Source organism: Brachionichthys hirsutus, chromosome 22 (assembly GCF_040956055.1).
Source record: "Brachionichthys hirsutus isolate HB-005 chromosome 22, CSIRO-AGI_Bhir_v1, whole genome shotgun sequence".
NCBI classification, from domain to species: Eukaryota; Metazoa; Chordata; class Actinopteri; order Lophiiformes; family Brachionichthyidae; genus Brachionichthys; species Brachionichthys hirsutus.
Window position 1 is genome coordinate 2026520 of NC_090918.1, and position 23168 is coordinate 2049687.

General features: G+C 45.3%; 1 protein-coding gene across 1 annotated transcript; it reads right to left on the bottom strand.

The window, feature by feature from the left end:
* Window positions 1-31: 31 nt before the first annotated feature.
* On the bottom strand, window positions 32-22925 carry gramd4a (GRAM domain containing 4a). Its single transcript, XM_068755475.1, has 17 exons — window positions 22786-22925; window positions 18319-18532; window positions 15958-16078; window positions 6805-6925; window positions 5728-5789; window positions 5014-5152; window positions 4119-4144; window positions 3315-3406; window positions 3024-3115; window positions 2792-2840; window positions 2633-2704; window positions 2501-2544; window positions 2307-2416; window positions 1656-1810; window positions 1110-1127; window positions 344-488; window positions 32-129 (listed from the first exon to the last, which is right to left on the bottom strand). The coding sequence occupies exons 1-17, from the start codon at window positions 22812-22814 to the stop codon at window positions 32-34; spliced, it is 1587 nt and encodes a 528-aa protein (XP_068611576.1). The 5' UTR covers window positions 22815-22925.
* Window positions 22926-23168: the final 243 nt, after the last annotated feature.

The window sequence follows — 23168 nt, forward strand, 5'->3', positions numbered from 1 at the left end:
CGCTCCTGTGCTTGAGAGAAGAATGTCCTGCTTACTTCTCTGTGACGTAGAGCACTCCATTCCTGATGTAGTCCGTGGGCATCTTCCTGTCTCTGTTGATGAGGCAGCACCTCCATCCATTCTCACACACTGACAACACACACCGAACGGAGAACGTTTGTAAAGCCCGAGGAAGACCGACAAACGGCCCAAACTCACTTCAGTAACTAAAGTTTCTCATCCGACGTGGATGGAGCAGGTCTAATTTTAAGATTTTGTATTCAACGATAAATTAGCACAAAATCCAAAACAGAATTCAGCAGAATGAAAATAATAACAGGTACGCTGCAGTGAATCCTCTCACCCGCCAGAGGGCGCTCTGACTCCTGCAGGTTGAAGATCTCGTGAAAGGCTCCCTTCTTGGTGCTGTGGGACCGACCCGGCTCCTCCTCTCTACTCATCCCGCAGGGGACGGCGGCAAGGCTGCTCCGAGAAACCACCGGCTGAACCTGGAGAGAGGCGGAGGAGGGCGGCGGCGGGGGGGGGGGGGGGGGTCGGGACGGAAAGACAGAAGTCAACGGCGTAGCCCCGTGAAGGACGAGGAGGAAGGTGGTTAGGGTGATGTGATGATGAGGAACAGGAAGACGTAGCTAAAGCCAAACGCGTTCCGTGACATCATCCGCTGGAGCTCCGTTTAAACGGCGCGACAAAGCAGAGAGTGAGATCCATTCACTCTGGAGGACAAACATTTACTGGCATCAGGCAGGCTGCTCTGAACCGACGGGTCAGTTGAGATTTAATGGAGATCAGGAAGGATCTAAAGCACTGGCTCTACATGAGCTACTCCACACACACACTGCTTCAGTTCCCCTCACAGCATCCCATCGCTCAATGGATCCAAAATGTCAACGGTCAGGAAATGATTTCAATAGAATGAAATTATTCAGTGTCAAGTATCTATTTTAAGTAATTTAAAATTACAAATAACATTTTGATCCATTCTGTCCACAAACGCAGTCACACATCACGCGCGCACACACACACACACACACACACACGCGCTATGAGGTGAGGTAGCTGTCACTCAGGTGCAGTACGGGAGCCACAGGGAGCCACACCAGAGACCCTACCTTCTCAATGCCAGAGAGCTGAGAGAGAGACAACAGAGTAGACCTGTGACACGGTAGACACGCACATTCTCTCTCTCACACACTCACACACACACACACACACTCACACACACACACACACACTCACACACACACACACACACACACCTACACACACACCATCCTTCATGTGAGGCGCGACGCCCTGCGGCGCTGCAGGGACGCCGAGCGCTAATGTGTTATTGACAGGAGGGATGATATTCTGAGGCTTCATTGATCTCTTTTGACCTCGTCCTGGCGGCGGGACAGCAGACGTGACGAACGTCAACAGAACACGATCACGCCGGCTTCGAACGATCGGAATGCTATTCGTCGAGAGTAGATTAGCTTCCTTGTTAAATAGCTCGCTGGCTAGTTTAGCAAGGCTAATCCAACTGATACTGTAAAGCTCAACTGACCATGAAGTATGAATAATGAATACATCGTGAAAGAAAAGGTATGAACTTTAGATGAACACGTTTGCTTCCTGGTTCAGAAGTCCGTCTGCGTACGTTTCTGCTCCCTTACCCGCCGGGACACGGTGGCGTTGGTCCTCTCTTTCAGCTGAGGGTCCGTGGGGAGGCTGTTCCATACGATGTGGGGCGTGTCGTACTTGTCCCGCAGCTTTGGACAGCTCTTAAACAGGAAGTCTATGATGAAGAATTTGATTCCAGCGTAGAGGCCTGGGAAAACACAAGTGGAATCAGGAAGGTAAAAACCCGTTACGGAAGCAGGAACGAGATCTCGCCGCATCCTCCTGACCTGGCGGTGACCTCACCATCCAGGTTTCAACTTCAAACCTCTGAATTATTTATTCTGCAGAACTTTTCCTCCCCAGAAATATTCAGTTCTCATTTGAGGCCATTGTGGGGTTTTTTTTACTAGTTTATCGATAATTTATGTCACTAGATGCATAACGACCTTTTTCGCTGTTTTGATCGTCCATAAATATGACCCCCTGGACAAGAAATAAGAGAAGCTAATGCTATTAGCCATGCATGCCAACCGCCTGCAGCTGCCTCTCACAGGGTGACAGAGAACAATTACACAAGCACTGCATGAATGCATGCGTTTGTGGCGCTGGATTTAGTACAGAGTATTTTTTATTCACGGGCTGATGCAAGTCAAAAGTGCGTCAGCAGGATAAAGGAGCTTTGTGTACTTGCGGTTGCTTCTTACCAATCATGAAGCCCATGAATTTGAATGGAAGGACGCAGGAGCTGATGAAGGCCACCCACAGGCAGATGTAGAGTTTGCGGGTGCTCTCCGGCTGCACCCACATGAACAAGCTGATGGAAAGACACAATATGAGACCCAAAGTCTTCACGGTAAAATTCTGCATCACTTGCATTCACTTTTTTTTTTACACTCACTTCTTTATCTTCTCCAAAACATCTGCCATCTTACCAAACAGGTTCTGCAAAGAGAGCGCAGCGCTAAGAAGGAGCACCGGTTCATCCTCTGTCGACACTGATTTGAGGAGAAGTCATGGCTTGGTGTTGTACCTGTGCTTTTTGTGCGACATCAAGCACAAGCTGGAACTTTTCAGATACAGTCAGGTCTTCCTTTGGCGGCTCCTGAATTAAACAAAAGGGAAAAAAGCCGATGGATTCCGTGGCTCACAGAAACAAGAAGCAGCGAAACGGGAAGAGCCGTCGTCCTACCATGGGCTCTGAAACCTCGGGCACGATGCTCCACTGGATCCTCCAACCTCTGGAAAACAAGGCCATCACAAATCAGCTCTTCAAAGCTTCAAGATAAAGCTACAAAATGTTTGCAGCCTCCCCCCTCTTTGGCCAGGTGACCCCCCCTTACACTTACACTTGGGAGTAAAAAAACCGCCCCTATAGCCACAACTCTGACACTGAATATACACCCCAGGAGAAATATTTGTACCTGGCGATGAGGTAATTTAAGGACAAGCGAAGGATAGCCAGGAAGAGCAACATGGGGACGGCCCAGCCATGCCAAGCAGCATTCATGTAGATCTGCAGATATAAACAAACTCTATTTAGGTCAACTGAATCATTTTAGCACAGGGGGGGGGGGGGGTCGTCGACTTACGACCTATGTGACCCGCGACTGTTCGCCTTTCCGACCGAACTGGCCTGATTACGTGGTCTTTTTACGCCATGAATACGATAACTCAATCCAGTGCGAAGCTAAATGGATAGAGTGCACACTCACAATGAAGGCAATAGCTGAGGTGTAGACTGAGTGCCAGTTCGATAAGGCGGAGAGGTTCCTCAAGAAGCTGGTGACGGGTCTGGCTCCTCGCTCTGAACAAGAAGAATGTATTCAAACCCATTCCTGCATCCTCTGTTTTCTGTCTATAAATACAACCCCCCACCCCCCCCCCCCCCGCCCGCCCACATTTCTAATGTGTTATTATTTTTGTTTGTTTTAAATGAACTCATTCAGTGCCAGCCATTTTCAGCCCAGCCGTCTGCCGAGTGCCCCAGTTTTCGCTCATTTTGCCCGATTTTCCAAGCCCCACAGAATATTCTTTACTTTGACTGTGCAAACACCGAACCGAAACCAAAAGAAAGTTTTAAAGTCTCTTCTTTCAGCAGAGGAAACAGTGTTGTTCCTACCATTTTTCTTTCCGGAGTTATTGGCCGTTGAAGAGAGGCAGATTTCAATGTCAGGGTTGGCAGTGAATGTTTGGATTATAAAAAACATCTTTAGTTCAGAAAACTTTCTGGGAAGTTAAATTTTCCTGTCAGTGCATTCCCATTCATCTCATAAGGGGCGGCGGGGGCGCAGGCGGTCGAGCGGGTCATCCTATGATCGAGAGGCCGGCGTTTCGAGTTGATTCATTTACTAAATTAGAGGCCATAGACTATGAGAAGAAGCTTTAAGAAACTCAAACTAATGAAAAAATAGGTGGAATCTGAGCTGCAGACATTTTCAGAGATAATTTAAGGATGTAAAGAATGCGTTTCATCTGAGCTTCAATAGATTTCCTTTGAACGTGCTTTGAATACTCACTGAGTCGCCTCATATTTTCTGTTAACCTGCATAGAAAACACATTAAAAAAAAAGAGAAGGTCAGTCAAGACAGTTCACGAGGAATTATCAAAATGTAACATCGGATAAAGAAAGCACAACAACGGCTCACACCGTATTCCTCATCTCAGGCTAATGACTGAAGAACACTGGTGACTTAAATGGCTGATTAAAAGAGGAAGGAAATTTAAAGTTTAAATGTGCGGGTTTACGGGCATGCTCAACTGAAATTTTAAGAATACAATTTACGTTTGAAACAAAGAATAAGTGCTGATAAGATGTCAGAGACGTATATTTTAAATCTCTATGAAAACAGCCTCAAAAGGAGAAAAACAAAGAGGAAAGCCGCTTCATGCGAGACGAGGTGATCACAGCTCTTTCTCTACAAAGGCGAGTGCGTCATACCAGGATTCACAAAGGCCAAAGGAAAGAGAGAGCAAAGCGCTTCTAATACTCCTTACATGTATAACCGTAAAAGACAAATTATATTTTAAGGGTAGGGGCCTTATTTTGCATGTTTAATGCGCAAGAAAAACACTGGGACTGAACACGACGTTGAAAATTGAGACAGAGGGCTAAACCAACTGAGGTAAAAAGCAGGGGGGGGGGGGGTTTGATGATGATGATTATGATTCATTCTCATCTAACTACTAAAGCACGTGAAAAAGCATGTGATTCAAATAAAATCAAAAAATGCAACAACTCCTGACAAGCACGACAATCTAAAACAAATGCTGTTTAGCGGCACACCTTTAACCCCCCCCCCCCCCCCCAGCTGCCGCCTGGCTCTCTGACTCATCTCCTTGAACAGCGACAGAATCAATACCTGAGGGCAGGCGCTTCACGTTATATTCCACTGCAGCGCTCACCCACCCACCTTTTAGCACTTAGCGGTTCCTCAGTCTCCACGGTGCTTTCCTCGGGCTGGAAACGAAAGTCCTCAATGTAAACCCCAAAGCGCTCGTACAGCCATTTCTGGAGCCGCGAACTCCAGACCTCCTTTTGCTGCTTTTCTGCTAAAGAGCACAAACAGGGCATCAAAACTACGCCTCAATATTTTTGCTACGTCCAACAAAGTGCACCATTCTCCCAGGGCATGTGCTGCCATACCATTAAAGCTATCAATTCTTGAATCACTTTGAGACTACGTTTCACCAAGAAGATTTCTATTCAATTCGATTCTATTTCTATAGCACCAGATCGCAACAGAAAGTGGATGAGCGCAGGCACGTCTGTCCTGGATGAAGTGATCTATAATCAAAACCCATTTTACTAAATTAGCCCCTCCATCCCTTCCTTTCCTCTGAAAGCACACTGGAATTCTAATTACCGGTATGAGGAAAAGTACTGGTAAAAAAAATTAAACTGACAACTTTCAGAAATACCGTTCAACTAAAAGAAGTCAACGTCCGACTCTTAAAACACACCACACCACGCCATGAACAACACACACATCGTACACTCGCTTATGCACACACACTATGATTTACACCAACACTTAGAGAATGTCAAAGTCTCTTCCTTTCTCATTTCCCCCCAGTCACCGCCCCCCTCCCACTCTGTCCGGCGGAGGGGGGGGGGGCTGTTTTACCTGTTCCATTGTTTGAGGGTGACTGCTGCTTTCTGGGAGGCTGTGGTGGCGAGTCCTCCAGTCTGTTGGGGAGAAAAAGACAAGAGAGAGGGGGAAAGTTGAAAGGCTTTTGTGTTAGTAAGATATTGGTAATGTTAATACACAGATGTATTTCAATTATTTCTATAAATGTCATTTTGAAATCACATCATTGGGTTCTCATTGCATGTGGGGTCTTTTGACAATGATAATGCTACATCTAAACTGAAATGACAGAAAATATGCTGCATTTGACATCTACTTTCATCAACGAGGGAGTTTTTGTTCATATGTAACTTCAGTGCATGTCAAGTTCAGTTCTTACAGTCTGAAATTCTCGAGGTTGGAATTTCCCACTGAAAGGAACAACATCATCTGATCACAGACTCAGAGTCACACGAACAAAGCCCGGGTTAAAGAGATGACTTCTAACGACGGCGCCATTGCCACTGTGTCTGTGTAGAGCGGGTGACTGGCTGGATTGTGACTCGCTTCCATTTTTTCTTGCCTTCCATTTCCCCCAATGCACGTGCTTGTGAAGCTGAAGTGAAAGGAGTTATAACGGTCAAAGTGCAGCGTCTTCATTTCCCGTCATCGTCTCCTTCTGAATTCCCTTTCTCATACAGTCAGCGCATCATCGAAGGATCTTTTTTTTAAGTTGACTATCTAGCAGAGTGATTTTGTTAAATTAATAATAAAAAATAAAAAAAAAGACTAGCAGCGTCGTTATCATAGTTAGACAAATGGATTTATTTCAAAAGGAGACTGGGAGAAAGTGTGGATTGCAGGACATCAAACGGAGAATACGAAAACCAGGCTTTCCTACTGTGGTAAATTTTGTGTGTCCTACACTGATTTATAGATGTGCACTATTATATATAACGATCAACTCGTAGATCAGTAAACATGTTTAAATACTGCAAAAAAAACCCTGTAAAAAACAGATCATTTACAAATGATTTCATTAATGAAGTAAATGTTGGCACTCTGGGCTTGAGAATAATGCAAAGTGGCACACGTCATGAAAAAGGTTTGCCGATCCCCGCAGCGGGCCATCACCTGGACTTGAGCACCTCGCTCATCTTCTGCTCCAGGTCCACCCTCTTGCTCCGCTCCCTCTCCAGCTCCTGCCGTAGAGAGTCCACATTGGTCTCCTCCCGCAGCTTCCTCAGCTCCTCCTCTGGAAAATGCAACACACATATTGGATCAGCACCTCTGAGATTGAACAACTCAAGGTGCGGAAGTCAAATATAATTACTGAAATAGGATGGCAGTAGAGTGACAAACATAAGAACACTATCATTTGTGTTACAACAATCTAACAACAAGTAGACCAATGACATAACCTCCATAAGCAAAAGTTAAGTCTCAACTCGTGTGTCACTTTCTTTGAATGAACAACTATCTCCACCTTCACCTCCACCGTGCCCTTCCTCCTCATCAATAAGCTACTGGAACTAATCGGTTTCGGGTATCAGGGCTTTCTAAGCCCGGGCTGCGACATCAGCGGTGCTTCCTCTCGGTCTGTTGTCCCCGGCTAAAGGGACGCATGAATATTGGAGGAGAGGAGGCAAATAAAAAAAGTGTGTGCGTGCGCAGAGGTGCAAATTAATAAACACCTGATCCGCTAGCCTTTCTGTACCTGCAGAAGAAGGCCTTCACAACGATCACAGGCAGCAACACGCATCACACCCCCTCTTTGAACAAACCCCCAAAATATTATACCAACAACGACAGAGGTAGCTGCAAGAATAAACAGAAATACTTAAGCCCCTGCAAAGGAGAGCGTCCCATTCTGCACTGTAACGCAGGCAGCAGAGGAATCGGGTTACAAATGTTTGGCTGCCAGTTATCCTCTCGCTTTCTCATCACTTCATCTCATTCCTCATCCTGCACCTCTTTCCATTAATGCTAATAAAACATTCATTGGTGATTCCTTGCAGCAGCTAATGAAACACCAACAATGTGTGCGACTCCAATCTATTCCATCATCTGTCTCCTTTATCAATGTAACATGACTCTTCTCCCAGGCTCCTAATATAAGAATGTGTTTATAGCATTGATGCATGTCAACAAGACACACACACACACACACACACTCAGAGGGAGCATGTGCGTGTTTTGGGAGAGGCCAGCCAAAGGTTTGCTAAGCAGCTTAACACTGGCTATCTTGCCCCGTGCCAACCTGTAAACCTATTAGACAAATGACTAACAGCAGCGACGCTCGCTGGGAGTCGAACCAACTGGTTCAGGTGCAGCAGCCGGTTGGACTGAATGCAGCGGTCGGCAGAAAGGACAGCGGCGCCTCATGATCTCATAAAAGGAGAAAAAAAAAGAAGATAATTTCACATGTTAAAACCAAAACATGCAAAAGACAAGTAGGTGCATAATTATTGTCCTGACAGGACAATAATTCATCTGTGCAAACATTTCCCTCTCCCTAGAGCTCCCTCTTCCTCACTGACCATTCTTTCCAAACACCTCCGGTACAGTGCAAGCTCTGGTGCCGCAAGTGTGTGTGAGAGCACAGCATGACACGCAACGCCGTGTGTGTGTGTCGGACACGGGGAGAATGCAATCGTTTTCCTGTCCCACAGAGGTCCCTCCACTTCAGATAGTGTATTAATAACACTGTCAACATGCCCGTTCCGCTTCTAAAATTGGATCTTCGTCTTCTATATATAAATAGTCATCTGTGTTGCAAGTATATGGCTAATGGGAAGGTAACTACACCATTTTTCTGCAACTCCCGGCGACGGACAAGCTAAATGCCGCGCCAGGAGTCGCCGCTTTTAATAGCGCTGACCTTCTCTCCAATGCCAGCTCGCCATGGAACTTGAACCACTGAGGCTAAAAAGCTGAAACGCACCTCGTGTCTGCTAACGCAGCTTGGAAAGCAGCAGGAGATACTGGTGATGTTGAGGGAAGCTAACTGGGATATAAGGATATACAACATCCTTATATCCCATAAGGAATTTTATTTCTAAAAAAGTGCTATATAAATAAAGCTTATTATACTGGTGCCAAGTTGTTAAAGCGGTGCGTTCAGTGATTTGGTTTTCGTCAGAAGACGCTGACTAGGAGGTTTTAGCTGCTCGTGTTTGTGCAAATGTGACTTTCTGCAGGATATCATTCCATATCATCACGGGCTTGTCTGTAAGAATTCAGACCAGATTGAATAAAAACACTTCCAAGTCTTGAGCGCTACAGATTTATAGAAGCAGACGTATATTTTGGGTACTTTAAGCTTTGGCAGAGACTTGCTTTATATCACCAAAATAAAAAATATATTTTGAAATAAATAATAATAATGTTGTACCGAAACAGCACACAGACCAAGAAAAACACAACCTCAAAGAACAGGTCTCAACATTCAGCTCAGGGGACAACCGTTTCCATGGTGATGAAATCACGACTGATGAGGAGTTTCTATTCATAGTTTGAGAGAGACCAGTTTCAGTAAAAGACTTGCTGTGGTTGACTTGGTTCAAGATTTGCTCCATTAATCATTTTAACTCATTAAGGATTTCTACATTTGGAATCTCATTCATTGCCATCGACGTCAAAAGACGTCAAGCTAAATCCGAACATTCACTGTCTAATCAGGTTAGACATTTAATTCTGCCGCTCTTCAACAGCCAATGGCTCCAGAACGAAAAATGGTAGGAAGGCACATTCTTTTCCTGATGAAAAAAAGAGACTTTAATCTTTCATTCGGTCGGTTCGGTGTTAATCATAATATTAATAACATTCTGCGGGTCTTGAAATGGAGGGCAAAATGAGCAAAAACTGCTGGCACCGAATGAGTTAATATTATTCGCCACATTTATTAATGGAGAAAACATTCTAGGAGTTTAACTTAATGTGAAACGAAACTAAATATCTGTCTGTAAATCCCTCCCACTGGTGTGACAGTAAGTAGGAAGGGAAGTAACAGCAAGTTAGGATTATGACACAAATTAAATTCCTCTAATAAAAACCTGGCTGCTGATGCTGTGCTCAGAATTGCAAGATTATTTTGACCGATTATAGATTTGTTTGATTTAATTGTTAATGACGGTCGGCAGTGAGGGCCACATTAGCGTCGGGAGGAAAACGCCGCACTGCCAAATAAATCAGTGGCTACAGCGACAGAACTGACCTGCATTTGCTGCTCAGCGAGTTGCAGCAATCTTACAGTTCACAGAATAATCACATTTAATTGAATTTGAGGCCAACAAACTTACTGAGGTTGAGGTTAATTTTGTGGCGTTTGATCTTATCCACGGCACCAGTGTAAAGCATCTCAGAGCTGCCGCAGGCGCAGCCCTCCGTCCTGCAGAGCCTCAGCGTTCTCTGCAGCGTGCCGTTCCCCGGGACGGTCATGCAGGACCAGAGACGGCCGAGCAGCCGCCTTAATTTCCGGCTTGAAATTGAGCCACGGCTAGAAGTTCTCCTGCTGCTGCGTGTTCAACCTTCCCATGAGCCAAAGCAGAGGTGAAGGGCCAGGTTCCTCTGCGCTCATCTCCGAAGCCTCCACAGTGATCGGCGGCCCGGGGGCGGGTCTGAAAGTGGCGGCGCTTTGAGAAAAGAGAAGGAGGGCCGCGGAGGTTGAGGGAGGTGGAGCTTTGCTGACTCAGAGGGCCAGGAATCTGAGATTCCAGTTTAGCCGAAACACGCATTGCATCCCATGTGCCCATGCGGATTTATTCGAGTCGTGCTTTACCCATGTGGTTCCGCGTGTTACGTGCACTGCACCCACGCTAGTAAAGTGGGTTTTAAGCCCTCGGTGGAAAAGTACAGTTTGGAGCGTTTCTCGGCCCAGGTCCGAGACAATAGGTCCTTTCATTATAAAGAGGTAGGGGAGTTCAGAAAAAGAGCGAGAAATTGGCCTCTCGTGATCCCCATTCTTTTCAAAATAAAGGCGGCTCCACTTTTTTGGCATCCAGCTGATGCACATGGGTGTCATTACACCAGAGAAAGCACCGACAGGGAAGATGAGAAGGGGAAGACGGGGAAGAACAAACAGCTTCAGTGAAACCCGCCACATGGAAAGTTTGGAAGCGGCCTAAACGCTTCTACCGTGAGGCACCGTATTCAACCGTCGCACTAATCTGCTGGTACTTGAACCACTAAATTGAGCGTTTTATTTTGCATCAGCTCTCCAGAGTATCGACGACAGAGCCAGTCTGAATGCCTTCCTATTGTCTTCGTCTCCTCCTCCTCCGGGTGGCCTACATTTCATTCTCCCTTTCCTCCCAACTACTCTGGCCATGTTGGCTAAACTTCACATTCTTCCTAGCAACATTACAACAACAAGAAGACCCCTTTTTCTGGCGGTTACTAACAGCTCGAGCATCATTTGGGAGGAAGCCACAGAGAGAAAACATTCACACAGTACATCTCCCTGCACATTTCCTGCCCATGAGTATGGTGTTGGTCTCCGTGCGTCTTCAGGAATAAAATATAGAACAATCAATCCAGACAAATTGTTTCATAATCCAATATTGCGGAGAGGATGGGACCTGTTTGGATAACCGTAATCACATTATAGGCTTCTGGTCAAGACTGACGGCTCCCAAGAACCAGCAACAAGCGGAAATGACTTTAAATACATGAAACCGACGTGCCTTTCACTCTGTTAAGAGCTCTTAGGGTCAAGGCGTTGCTCAAACAGTCGTGCAGTATGAACAGAATGCTGTGAACGTGCCACCCGGTCAGAAACCAGGCCGGAGTTCTTCTATCCACACGACCACCTGTTTGCATTCTCACAAGCCTTGCAAATGATTCTACAGCTATGAGGAATGAGCACTTCTGCAGTCTGCTGCCGTTAATGGGGTGGCCTCTCAAAAACATTCAAACCGATGTGATAACATTAAATCACTTTGACTTTCAGGCCTTCAAACAGGAATCCAGAAAATATACTAACATCCCACCAGCAGGAACTTCGTCTTCCAAGCTGCCAGGACCGCAGTCAGTGTTTATTTTCCTTTCCTACAGAGCTAACCTTAGCAGGAAAGAACGAGCCCTTAGCTTGCATCAAACAAGGTTGTTTCATTATCACGCAGAATGTCCTTTAGAGTTCTTGTAAAGAAGGACGAATGAATCATCGCAGTACGTAACCAGTAACGAGGCAGTGAAGAGTAAGAAGTCCTGCAGAACACTCATTCGCTTCAAAACCGATCAAACACAAGACGCTGCAATAAATCTGTTTTTTGATGTACACCAACTCGAGATAATTAAGTTCCGTCAATTATTTAAAGGAATTTAATCTCTATGCAAATGTTTTCCTGTCTTCAAAGAGCAAATACAGCTTCTTCATGTAAAAAATCTGAATAGAAAAGCAAGAACATTTCCTTAACAGTTTCATCAAATTTACAGCACAAAGTGTTGTTTTTATTCATCAAAGAACGCAATCAAAAAAATCATTGACGGACAAATTCCATTCACGCTCAGGCTCCTAGTGTTTGGGCATGCGGGCTCACACTCTTGGCCTACGCCGTGCTCATAATCTGCAGCATAATTATAGTGGTTGAAATGCAAAAATTAACACAATGCTGTTCACATAATGAGCAGATATTAGTTCATCAATCAATGTGATTTTTTTTCCGGGTTATCCTTTATTTTAATGTATTATGCTCAATTCGTTTGAACAAAACAAACACTTTCAATCCAAGTAAGCAGTGGAATAACGTGTAGTAATGCGTGAAAACTGCATTTCACTGGATCATCCTCTTCTGTCATCAAAGTGTTTTACATTTAAACTAGAAAAGCACTCAGAGAGGGCAGACCTCCGCCAAGCAGCTCATTCCCTACACCGTCCACACGGTGATCTGGATCATCATCAAAAGGTTATTTAACCTCCTCGTAACAAAGGAGCAAAACTCTGGAGCCCTGTCAGCTCATGTTACATTACACAACTATGACTCTGGATTCCCAATAGCTTTCAGGAATGTTGCTGCCATCTCGTTATGTGTACTTGTACATGGCCTTTTTGTGTGAGCGCTCCTCCACCCAGTGTGAAGCAGGACAGCAGCTCGGACACCATCGATCAGTCCACTACAGAGCACAAAGTTCCCGTGCAGTGACCTTCAGTGTGTGTCCTCAAAAGAGGACAGCCTTTTCCCCCCACACCGGTCCATCAAACATTAGCAGCGGCAAAACCAATAAATCTAATTAAAGCAGTCCTACAACACAGTCTAAATGCATCCGTCCTTCTCCACCGGTTGGTTTTCTAGAAAAGAGGCAACAATGGCAGAGACAGAAAAGATCTGGTGTTCAGATGTAGAAGTGAAAGGGAACCGTGGAAAAACAATGCACTATTTTTCCTTAAAGTTGGTTTAAAAAGAAGAAAAAGCGCGGCCGTTTAGTTGCTGATGTTAAACTGCTGCACCTCAGTAGAACCGTGTTCGGGAAGACTTGAGAGCAATCTGCGATCTGCTTTCTACAACGTTCCTCGAAGAAGGGAAGGGTTTTAACCAACAAATCGAATTACAGATTCGTGCCCAATACTCAGCTGTGCATGAACTGCTTAAAACCATGTTCAATTACTAGTTTTCTTGGCAATAGCTATGAAAATAAGGTAATTATTAGTCAGGACTATTGTTTGACAAAAAAAAAAATCCATTTTATGCATCACTTTCAAGAGCAAGTCATTATAGGCAAGAACGAGGTGACGGGGTGAACTCAGAAAACAAAAGGGGAAACGAAAGGGAAACGCACGAGTGAAAAGAACCGAGCAAGGCCATTGGGAGGCGTGAGATAAAGGGGGTCGTCGACGTTCGGCCCATCCGACTCGCCACTTTGACAACACTCATCTGTTGTCGTTTTTTTGTCCATTTACGAGGTGTTTTTAACGGCACACCAGAAAGAGAGAAGAGAAGCGAGCGAGAGAATCGAGTGTGCAGCAGTTTCCGTGGTCTCACCCACAAAGTTTATCACGACGCAAGATAATATCATTTCAATAGTTTAACGCGGGGCAAATTACAACCCAGTTGGCATACGACAAAACCCTCGGAACCAGTTGTCGTTCTAAGTCGACGGACCCGTGTAGAGGAAATAGTCGTCATTCAGCAGGAAACATTCAGACCTGTGTGTATATGTGACAGCCTCTCTCTCTCACACAAGATGGTTACAAATTAACAAATTAAGTACTCTAGGAATAGGTCAATTACAACAACTGCCAAGAGAAAAACTAGGCCTTTGTACACACACACACACTCACACACACGCATAAACACACACTCTTTGGAATGGAAACTCAAGCATCCTGTGAAGGCAGGAGACAATATACTTAAGCAGTGTGTTTGTTTTGACGTACAGTGGCTTTATTTTAGGCAGCAGCGAGAAAGACATCAGCAGGAGAGAGAGGGATTACGCCTACACTCGATTTCACTCCGGCTGAAAGAGATCCAAGGACCCCGAACGAGTCCTTGAAGAAGAAGAAGAAGAAACATAAAACCCAAAGAGGCATTAAGGTTTGTAATGATGAGTAATTTTGATCCTATTTCCTAACACCACATCATCATCATGAATTGTTGCATTCCTCAGAGAACGCATGCTTTTGAAACTGTAAGACGTCAAAACATTTTCAAACCACAGACTTATCCGAGTGAAAAACCAGTGAGGTTAATAAGAGCTAAAAAACCAATTTGGATGGAAGGTCTTAGAGCAACTAATTATTAGTTACCTGTGGAAAAACATTGGTCATCCAACAATCAGTGCCCTAACCACAGATTGACCGATTATCTGCTCATTTAATGTTTAGTGTTGAACGAGATTTACCAGATTCCAATGCGATGTATTGAAATCCACTAACTCTCTAAAACATTTATACTCATATTAAACATAATATCACTGTTCTATCAATGTAAGCCAAACCTTCCCACATACATGCAACACAACCCATTTCAGGTGTTCACGAGAACGGCTGCATTGAATGCAGAAAATACTTTAATGTATAGGTCGACTGCTCTTCTGGCGCAGATCTACACTGGATTAAACTTTTCTACCTTCATGCAAGGGATCCGATCTCAGTCAGGTAACAGTCTCACATTGTGTCGAGCCGGTTTACTTACAATGCAAGGTGGCACGAGGAATACATCTGGGCTGAAGCTGAAAAGCTATTTATTTGTAAGTGAGAAATAAGACCGTTACTAAACGTTATTATCTGTACCGCCAGAAAGAGGAACCCACAAAGTGGCAGTAGAATCCTGGGACCTGATTTGACAACCATTAACCACAGGCCTCACCAAATAAAAGCGGAACGCTAGGGATTAGAACTCAGGGTCATTTGCTCAGTGTGCTGTTCTTCTATATTACCCATTCTGCAGAAAAGCAGTTATGCAACACATTAAGCCATAAATTCTTGTTACAAGGAATCCTTTGTTTCACATCATTACCTCCACTGGCTTTAAGTTACTGTATATATAAAAAAAAACATTTGTTGTGTAGTTAAGTCTGCTCTTACCACATGAATGAGAATGCAGACCGAACACAAGGGAGTGAAAAAAGGAAAGAGTGTAAAGAAAATGCGCAACAACCAGAGCGTTGGACAGAAACTCAAGAGTTCCATTAGGTGCTAATGGGCGTTCCCCCAAAGCACGATTACACCAGTCAGGCATTGGACGGGTCCGACAGGCATGGGAGAAACGGATAACCAGATACTGAAGCAGCAGGCGGTGATCGGAAACAAATGGAATAGAAACATCTGACGCAATGCAAGCTGAAAAAAACACCACAAGGCCAAGGTGCAACCAACCTCCATCAAAAACAGAAGGCAACATGGAAACTCTTTCATAGGCTCCTCCACTTTTGAGTAATTTTACAAAGCAGCTGCCATCTTTGCAAGAAACTGTTTATATATATATATAAAACTTTAAAACCTGTTGCTTGAACACTTATTTGAAAGCGCAAGGACTCCAAAACTGGACGTGCGTCATCGAACACAACCTTGTGGACGCAGTGTTTAAGCTTCGAGTCTGTCCTGCAGGTCATGTGGCCGGGAGCCGCTTTAGCCAAGAATGTTTTGAACTGAGCCGTGCATATCTCAACCACTTACATTAATTGCAGAACAATGAGCCCAGTAACAAAAGTTCCGGATTCTTTCCCAGTCGCATAGGAAACGTGTACCAGAAGTTGCAAGTGGAAAATGAAAACCCAAATCAGCTGCCAATGGAAATCTCATTTAGCGTGTGTGTGTGTGTGTGTGTGTGTGTGCCTGCATTGACTCACGTAAGAAATGTTTCTCCAATAAGGCAATTTCCAGGTGACCCTTGACCTCACTGAGACGGTCCGATTCAGATCTCTGAAAGTCCTGGATGGCCGCAGCCATAGTGGGAGACCCCGAACCTGCCTGTGCAAACACAAAACACAAACGCATTCAATGCAACACGTGTAACAGGCGTGGTTTGAGGATTGTAGGACAATGAAATACATACAAGCAGGGACGTTCCGTGCGCTCTAACATGGACATTCAGACTATCATGGCCACCACGACTCACGTTTACTCTCCCGCTGGACTCGAGATGAATCACAGACTCCCACACTTCTAACTACCGCAGCACTGATGAGTGAGACGGCGCCGAATAAGGGTTTTTAACCCCGACGCGAACAACAAGCGGCACAACGTGGGTGGAGGTAGACAGAACGAATGTCAGCGTCTGAACGATTGTGTGCGAAAAGGAGAGGAAGGAAGGACAAAGAAAGAGACTGAAACCCGTGAGTGGGAGAGAGGAGAGACAGGCGGATGCGCGAGAGGACGATGAGGACCGCGAGTCGAAAATCGCTGCCCGACTATAGCGAGCGTCCTTTAAAAAAACCGCTGCCACACGTTCACTGCGGCAGCTTCTCCCCGACAGCATCCAGTAAGGTTCGTCTGAGGAGACACGCTGTAACGTGTTTGGGCTCTCTGCAAAAGGGAGACACATGAGAGAAAGGACAGAGGGAGCGGGAGAGAAGGAGAGAGAGAGAGAGAGAGCACTACAAAGCACTAAACGGATAAAAGATCCTAGAAATGGATTTCAGGAGAGCCCAAAGCCTTGCAACACACGCAGGGATGGGGGGGGGGGGGGGACACGGTGATGGAGAGGACGTCCCTGATGAAAGAAGCGCTTCAAACAGACATCAGCAGGGCAGCGAGGCGGTGAGGAATTAAAAAGGAGAAACCTGAGGGAATGAGAAGTCGTTTTGTTTCAAGGATCTCGGCTTTGATGTCGTCAGGTCTGTTCGTTAAAAACATCAAACCGCTAGCAACCTGGGTTTAAAAGCTAGCGCAGTCGTCAAATCGCACAGCCTCCAGATTATCACAAGTAGGTCAGGACATGACGTCACCCTCAACAATTAGTGGCTGATCAATTGCTGTGATCCCTACCGATCACTTTCCTCCAGATATGATTGACAGCTCAAGTCCTCATGACGCAGAAAGCTTTCAACATGGAAGGGAATGTTTGGAGAGCCGCACAGCACTAAGTATTATCTAAGTATTATCTAACTCATCAGGTATTACACAGTGCGAGTTTGAGAGGCTTTTTATTTGAAGATCCATTGCATCGCAAATATATTCACGTATAAAAAAAAAGGTGTTTGGAAATGACTTTTTCATAGGTATAATTCAAATGATTCATCGTGTCTTTTAAAAGGATGTTAGAAATGTTCAAGCATACAGATTTTAACATCCTGCGATGAGCATCAGCTCAGATTAAATGTGATTGAGATACATGATGGAGAAACAATGCTGGGTGGGGGGGGGGGGGGGGGGGGTATATGCCTTTGGGTGTGGGTGCGAAGATGCTGGGCGAGCCAAGTACTGGAACGTCTTCTTCCCTCAAATGGTGAAATGGCGTTTTTGTGCCAGCTTGCAGAGCATCTCTGTCGGTTTCACCTTGTGGAGATGGGAGCCTGGACAAGTCCGTGTTTCCTCACACAGACTGCTTACCGCTGTACCCCCAGATCCGCCCCCACCACCACTTGAGGTCCACCCAACCAAAGTCTCAAAATCCCATGGGAAACATTGCCTCCACCCAGCAGATCCTGAATGTGGCTGTGTTAATATGTGTGTTAATACGTGTGTTAATATGTTTAGTGTGTGTCCCAGAAGGGAAAAGAGCCAGCTTGATCTATTTTGGGGCTTTGGAGCGTGACTCACCAGCTGCGATGCCTTCCTGGTGGGGTTGCACTCACACAGGGAAGTACCAGCACGAACAGGAACAGGAAACACCAGCTCAGAGTCACACAGGACGACGCAAGCGCTAGACAAGCTGCTCATGCCCATAGAGTAAATTAAAAGGGGGGCCGCAGACCGAGACCCACGTTTAACGGGGACCAAACAGCGACAGTGTGAAAACGGCCTCATTGAATAAGCATTTGTACCTCTCATCTCCTTCACTAATTTCATTCTCTAATGAATAAGAACTGAAAAGAAGAACACAACCAGAAAATCAAAAGGCTCTCCCCCTGCAACATCGAGGCCAGAGCCTCCATTTCTGATCAAATAATTCACGACAACAGAGAAACATTTAATTGCGCTCATCTCAGCCAGACAAGACGACAAGCAGCACACACAAACATGGACGGCTCTACACGGTGAACACTCACAGGGTCTCGAAGGAGGTCCTCCGTGTCTCTCAGAGCTGCCCTGGGCTTCAGCTGCATGTCGTCACTACACTCGTTGTCAGAGGCGGGCGGCGACTCGGCTAGATCTGGGAAGTCGTCTCGTGTCCTGGGACCTCGGAAGCGGATTTTGTCCAGGCGCTTTAGCATGGTCAACACCGCACACCTGGATTTTATCTTAACATGGCGCACGGCTACCCTGTGGGGATGGAAACCTGAGTTTACTGCCGGTACGATGAACACATAGAAATGATTGAAGTAACTCTTCCTCTTTGATACAAGGAGAAACCAGCTTTAGGAGATTATTGCCCGCTTCAGTGTTTTGGGAATTTAAACAAAAGAACACAAAACACACTCACAGATTCACCATTAACCCAACACTGTGCGGCTGCTATCATCCATCTCCTCATGCCAACATGCGCCAGCTGTCAACAAACAGAAAGCCGACGCTGTGGGCTTTACGGTAGGAGCTCATTTAGATTAAACATGATCACGGATCACGGCCCTGGAAGAACAACAGAAACCCGCTGCTGCAGATTTACTCCAGAGGGACGTTCGACTTAACGCGCGCTCACCTTAAACGGTTTAAGCTTTCGCTCGGCCTCCCAGTCGACGCAGAAACGAAAACGGCAACGCAGGCAGAGCCTTGACAGCCACTTCCTTTGTGTCCCTCTGCCAAACATCTGACAAGACACAGCAGCTCTACTAACCTCATTTCTTGATTTCCATAGCAACGGTAATGGTGCTTGTGAGAGTCTACACACAGTTCTGTTCAACAAAGAGAATCTAGGATTGGGATTGATGGGGGGGGGGGGCAGCAGCATCCGACTGCATTCAGCAGCAGCCGCTCCATACTACAATTAAAATCAATCCTGCTGATAGAAACAAAGTCCAGCACGATTGATGACCTCATTAATTCCCACCACCGGGAAGTCAATACGAGCTAACTACTCTACAAGCACGCTGTATCCCGATTAGCATCAAAATGTGAGCCTGTTTTACACCACGACAAATGCTAAGGAGCTACAGGCACAACTCGTTGTGAGGCTACAGCGCTCACCACTGCGCCACCTGTAGCTAAATGATAAACCGGCTAGTTTATTGCTGGGTTGACTGCTCGTCCAACTTGATCTCTCGCGTCTTTTCTAAGCTACTGTTGAATTTCTAAATGTCCAGACTGGTTGTCTCAGTGACTGTTTATCCGCTTAATCTGAACGAATTAACTCAGAGGTCATTGACCTTATCCTTTATCATGAAGGATGCTCTGAAATGTCACTCAACTTCCTCTTTTGAGGTCATGACGATCTGCTGCAGTTGGGACTTTTTCTCTGGCTATATAAACAGGACATGTTTACTGCACACAGCCGATGGCGCAGTAAACGTGCACAACACTACAGAGAAGTACACAAAGCTGAATACACATTTGAGAAACCGCCGAGCTCACTTCTTGAACGTCAACTGGGTTTTTGCAAAAAGACAACAAACAAGTGGTTAAAAGTCCAAAGAGAAGCTTCCAGCAGTTGCTTTTAGTTTGTGTGTTTTTAAATAAAGTGCTGAAACAAACACCTCGTCATTAAGATGATAAATTGTGACTATTGTTGGGTTCGAAAAAGGAAAAAAAACAAGGATGAGTAAAACCCTCATCTTTTAAATATTTGACAGCAGATGATGGGACATCTCCTGCCTCACAAGAACCCCCTCCTTCCTCCAAAATTCTCATCGTAGTCTGATAATCTGCCCATTTCTTTACGTAGACAACAACAACAGGCACAGAAATGTGGTAAAACGAGGAATCGGTGTGTTTATGGTTCTTCCCTGAGGGATGAGTGGAAGAATGGCGAGTGCAGCGTACAAAATAATGTCCTCCATCACAACGGAGTCTGTTCTCACAACAACCCCCCCCCCCGACTCGCGGAGCCAGCGTAGCTCAGCTCAGCTCAAACATGCAGCTTCCCAACGCAAAATGAGGACATTCAACAATTAAAAAAAAGACATCAGAATGTTTTTCCTCCCCGTCAACACGGAAACGCATGAAGCACAGCCATGCTTTGATGTTACTATGCGCTGCTCCTCCAACCACCTCTTCCTATTATTGCCCCTTCTGTGAATTTCTCGCCCCATCCCAGAGGCCGTCTCCACCATTAGAGTAACTCTGGCTTGACCTCCGTGTGAACGTCGCAGCGGAAATGTGTGCAAACAGGCCCAGTGATGCATCCGCTCATGAACAAAGACATCTTCTTTAATGCCATCTCTACCTAAACAGAAGTTATAGCTGACATTACCGGCTGGTGCCGTCATGAAACACACACACACACACACACACACACACACACACACACAGCCCAGTGTGTGTAACACGCTGTATCTGGCCGTGTTGACGCTCGTCTGGGTAATCTTCTGTTAATGACCCGTAGTCGCTGGAGGTTATTATCGGCCACAGAGGTCACACTGACTACAACAGCCAATCACAGCCATTCACGGGTAAGACGCGGTCTAACGCTCTTTGCCCTACATTTACCCAGATTTACAGAAGACAGTCATGCGAGGATCAAATGCTGAAGTCGTAGTTTCAGCCGATTATAACCTTTAGCACAAAATAACGCTGCAACTATTTGATAAACAGTATTTGTACTGCAGACAACGGCCATTCTGCAGTACATTCTCAATTATTGCTACTTGAGCAAAAATACGGAAAGCAGTCAACGAGAATGACCCTCGTTTAAAATCTGATCACCTTTTATTAAATGCCTTTTCAAATCTGTCAAATATGGATATTATATATATTTTTTTAAATGTGGCATCATAAATGTAGCAAAAAACAAACTAAACTTTGGACAATGAATCTCACATTCAGAAACCCTGAGAACTTAGTCACGTGACCGTATCGTCGCCCCTCGCCATCTAAAGCTAAAAAGACCATCCCGCCATCATTATAAATCATTCGTATTTTCAGCAGTACTACGCATCAGAATAACAACACCCTCGCCTGAAGGGCTTCTAACTTTCTACAGGGTTTCCTCGGAAGTAGAGAGACATGACCCTGAAAGTTTCTGCCAACGCCAGAATGTTCAAAGAAGTGGCTTGAGCTTTTGGTCAGCTCGCTTTCATGTAAATGTAAAGAAGAGTCAACAATGGCTCAGAAGAAAAAGGAGATCGCTCACCGGCCATGAACGAATGTGTTCGCCGCCAGTTTACACTCTAGTTTAGCAATGGAAACAATAATGCAGTGACCTAACACCCTGCGTGCAGCCTCAACAAGACCTCTGACACATTCTGCCGTTGGAGATTGATAGCGGCCTCGGTCATCAAATTGTGGGTCAATATTTTTTATATTAAGAAGACCCAAGCGTTTGTCCATGCTTATTTTTTTCCATTTACCCACCTGATTCGTTTTGTCAGCTTTTGAACGGTGTCTTGTTTGTTTTCTAAACACAGCAAGACAAAACGCGCCCGCGCCATAATAAATACACCCGATATGCAAACGACAATGCAAAACGACTCGACTCATTCCGCGTTTCGCCAGCGCCGGTTTTCACGGGCACTCGATGGAAAAGATCAAAGCAGCCCTCGCAATAATGCAAACAATTTCACGGAGTGAGTTAATAACGCCTGACAACGCTGTACACGTCCCTGCGGGGCACTCCAAGCCGGAGCGAGAGGAAGGAGAGGAAGCCTTTTCAAAAAGGATGAAATGATTTCCGCGGCCTCTCGCTTCGGGGGACAGTCGGACCACAGCTGGTGGGGGTGACATTTACTAAACATGCATGAAAATGCAACGTGGTTACCCTCATCCCCGCCTTCAATGCAGCTTTGGTTTCATCTTGGAACAATCCTCTCACATTTTAGATTTCAGGGTTTCCTATCGTCATTGAACACATCACAGCAGGGCCTCTCCTATCTTAACGTAAGCAAGGTTCATCTAACAATGTCACAGAAAGACTACAAATGAAGAATGAGAATGAATTAAGTGTCGAGTCATAAGCTGCTTTAATTCAATTTAAAATAAGAGCACAAAGTACTATATTGAGAGGTTTTGAAGGAAGACAACACGAAATAGCTCTTTAAAAAGCGATGTAAATCCTTTTTGTTTATTTGTTGAAAACTTTATTGACAACAGGAGACAGTGTTTGAACTCTTCGGGTCACGACGCCTCCGAAAGACGAAACTATCGAATATCAGCAAGGCCAAATACATTCTACAATTAAAAAATGGTTTAAATATAATTTAGTTTTTGACTAAATAGATGAATGAAACGCTGGAATTTGACGTTAGGCCCATCTCAAATGGTCGGACATTTTTTTTTTTAATCGGTAACGGGAGTGACGACATTACAATATAATTGGTATTTTTCATAGTGAATTTGCAAGAATTATACCTTAGAAGAGTGCTAGGGTTTCGGCTAATACATATAAAAAATACGCATATAAACGTAAATATTAAAACAAAGCTTACCCAGCACGTAAACCGTAGCGAAGTTTCATGAACACTGAGATTGGCTTTATCCTTCAGTACACCTGCTGCTCGGGAAATTAGCGGCGCCAATGTCACGGCGAAAAACTGCTAACTCGGTCCGTCCATCCCATCGATGCCTGCTCGTCTCTGTATCCTGATACGCGTTGATGGGGCCGACAGAGAGAGAGAGAAATGCCAGTTGTGTCCCTCCTTGCTTGTGGAGAGCTGCCCTGAAACCAGCTCTATCAGCTTGAAGATGGTAGCTCGACGCCTACATCTCTCGTTGCCTTCGCAGAATCGGACGGTGCGGGGGGGGGGGGGGGGATCTGGGCCGGGGAAATGTTCGGGGCTGCTTTCTTAAAGGGGCCGATAGTCCTGAACGC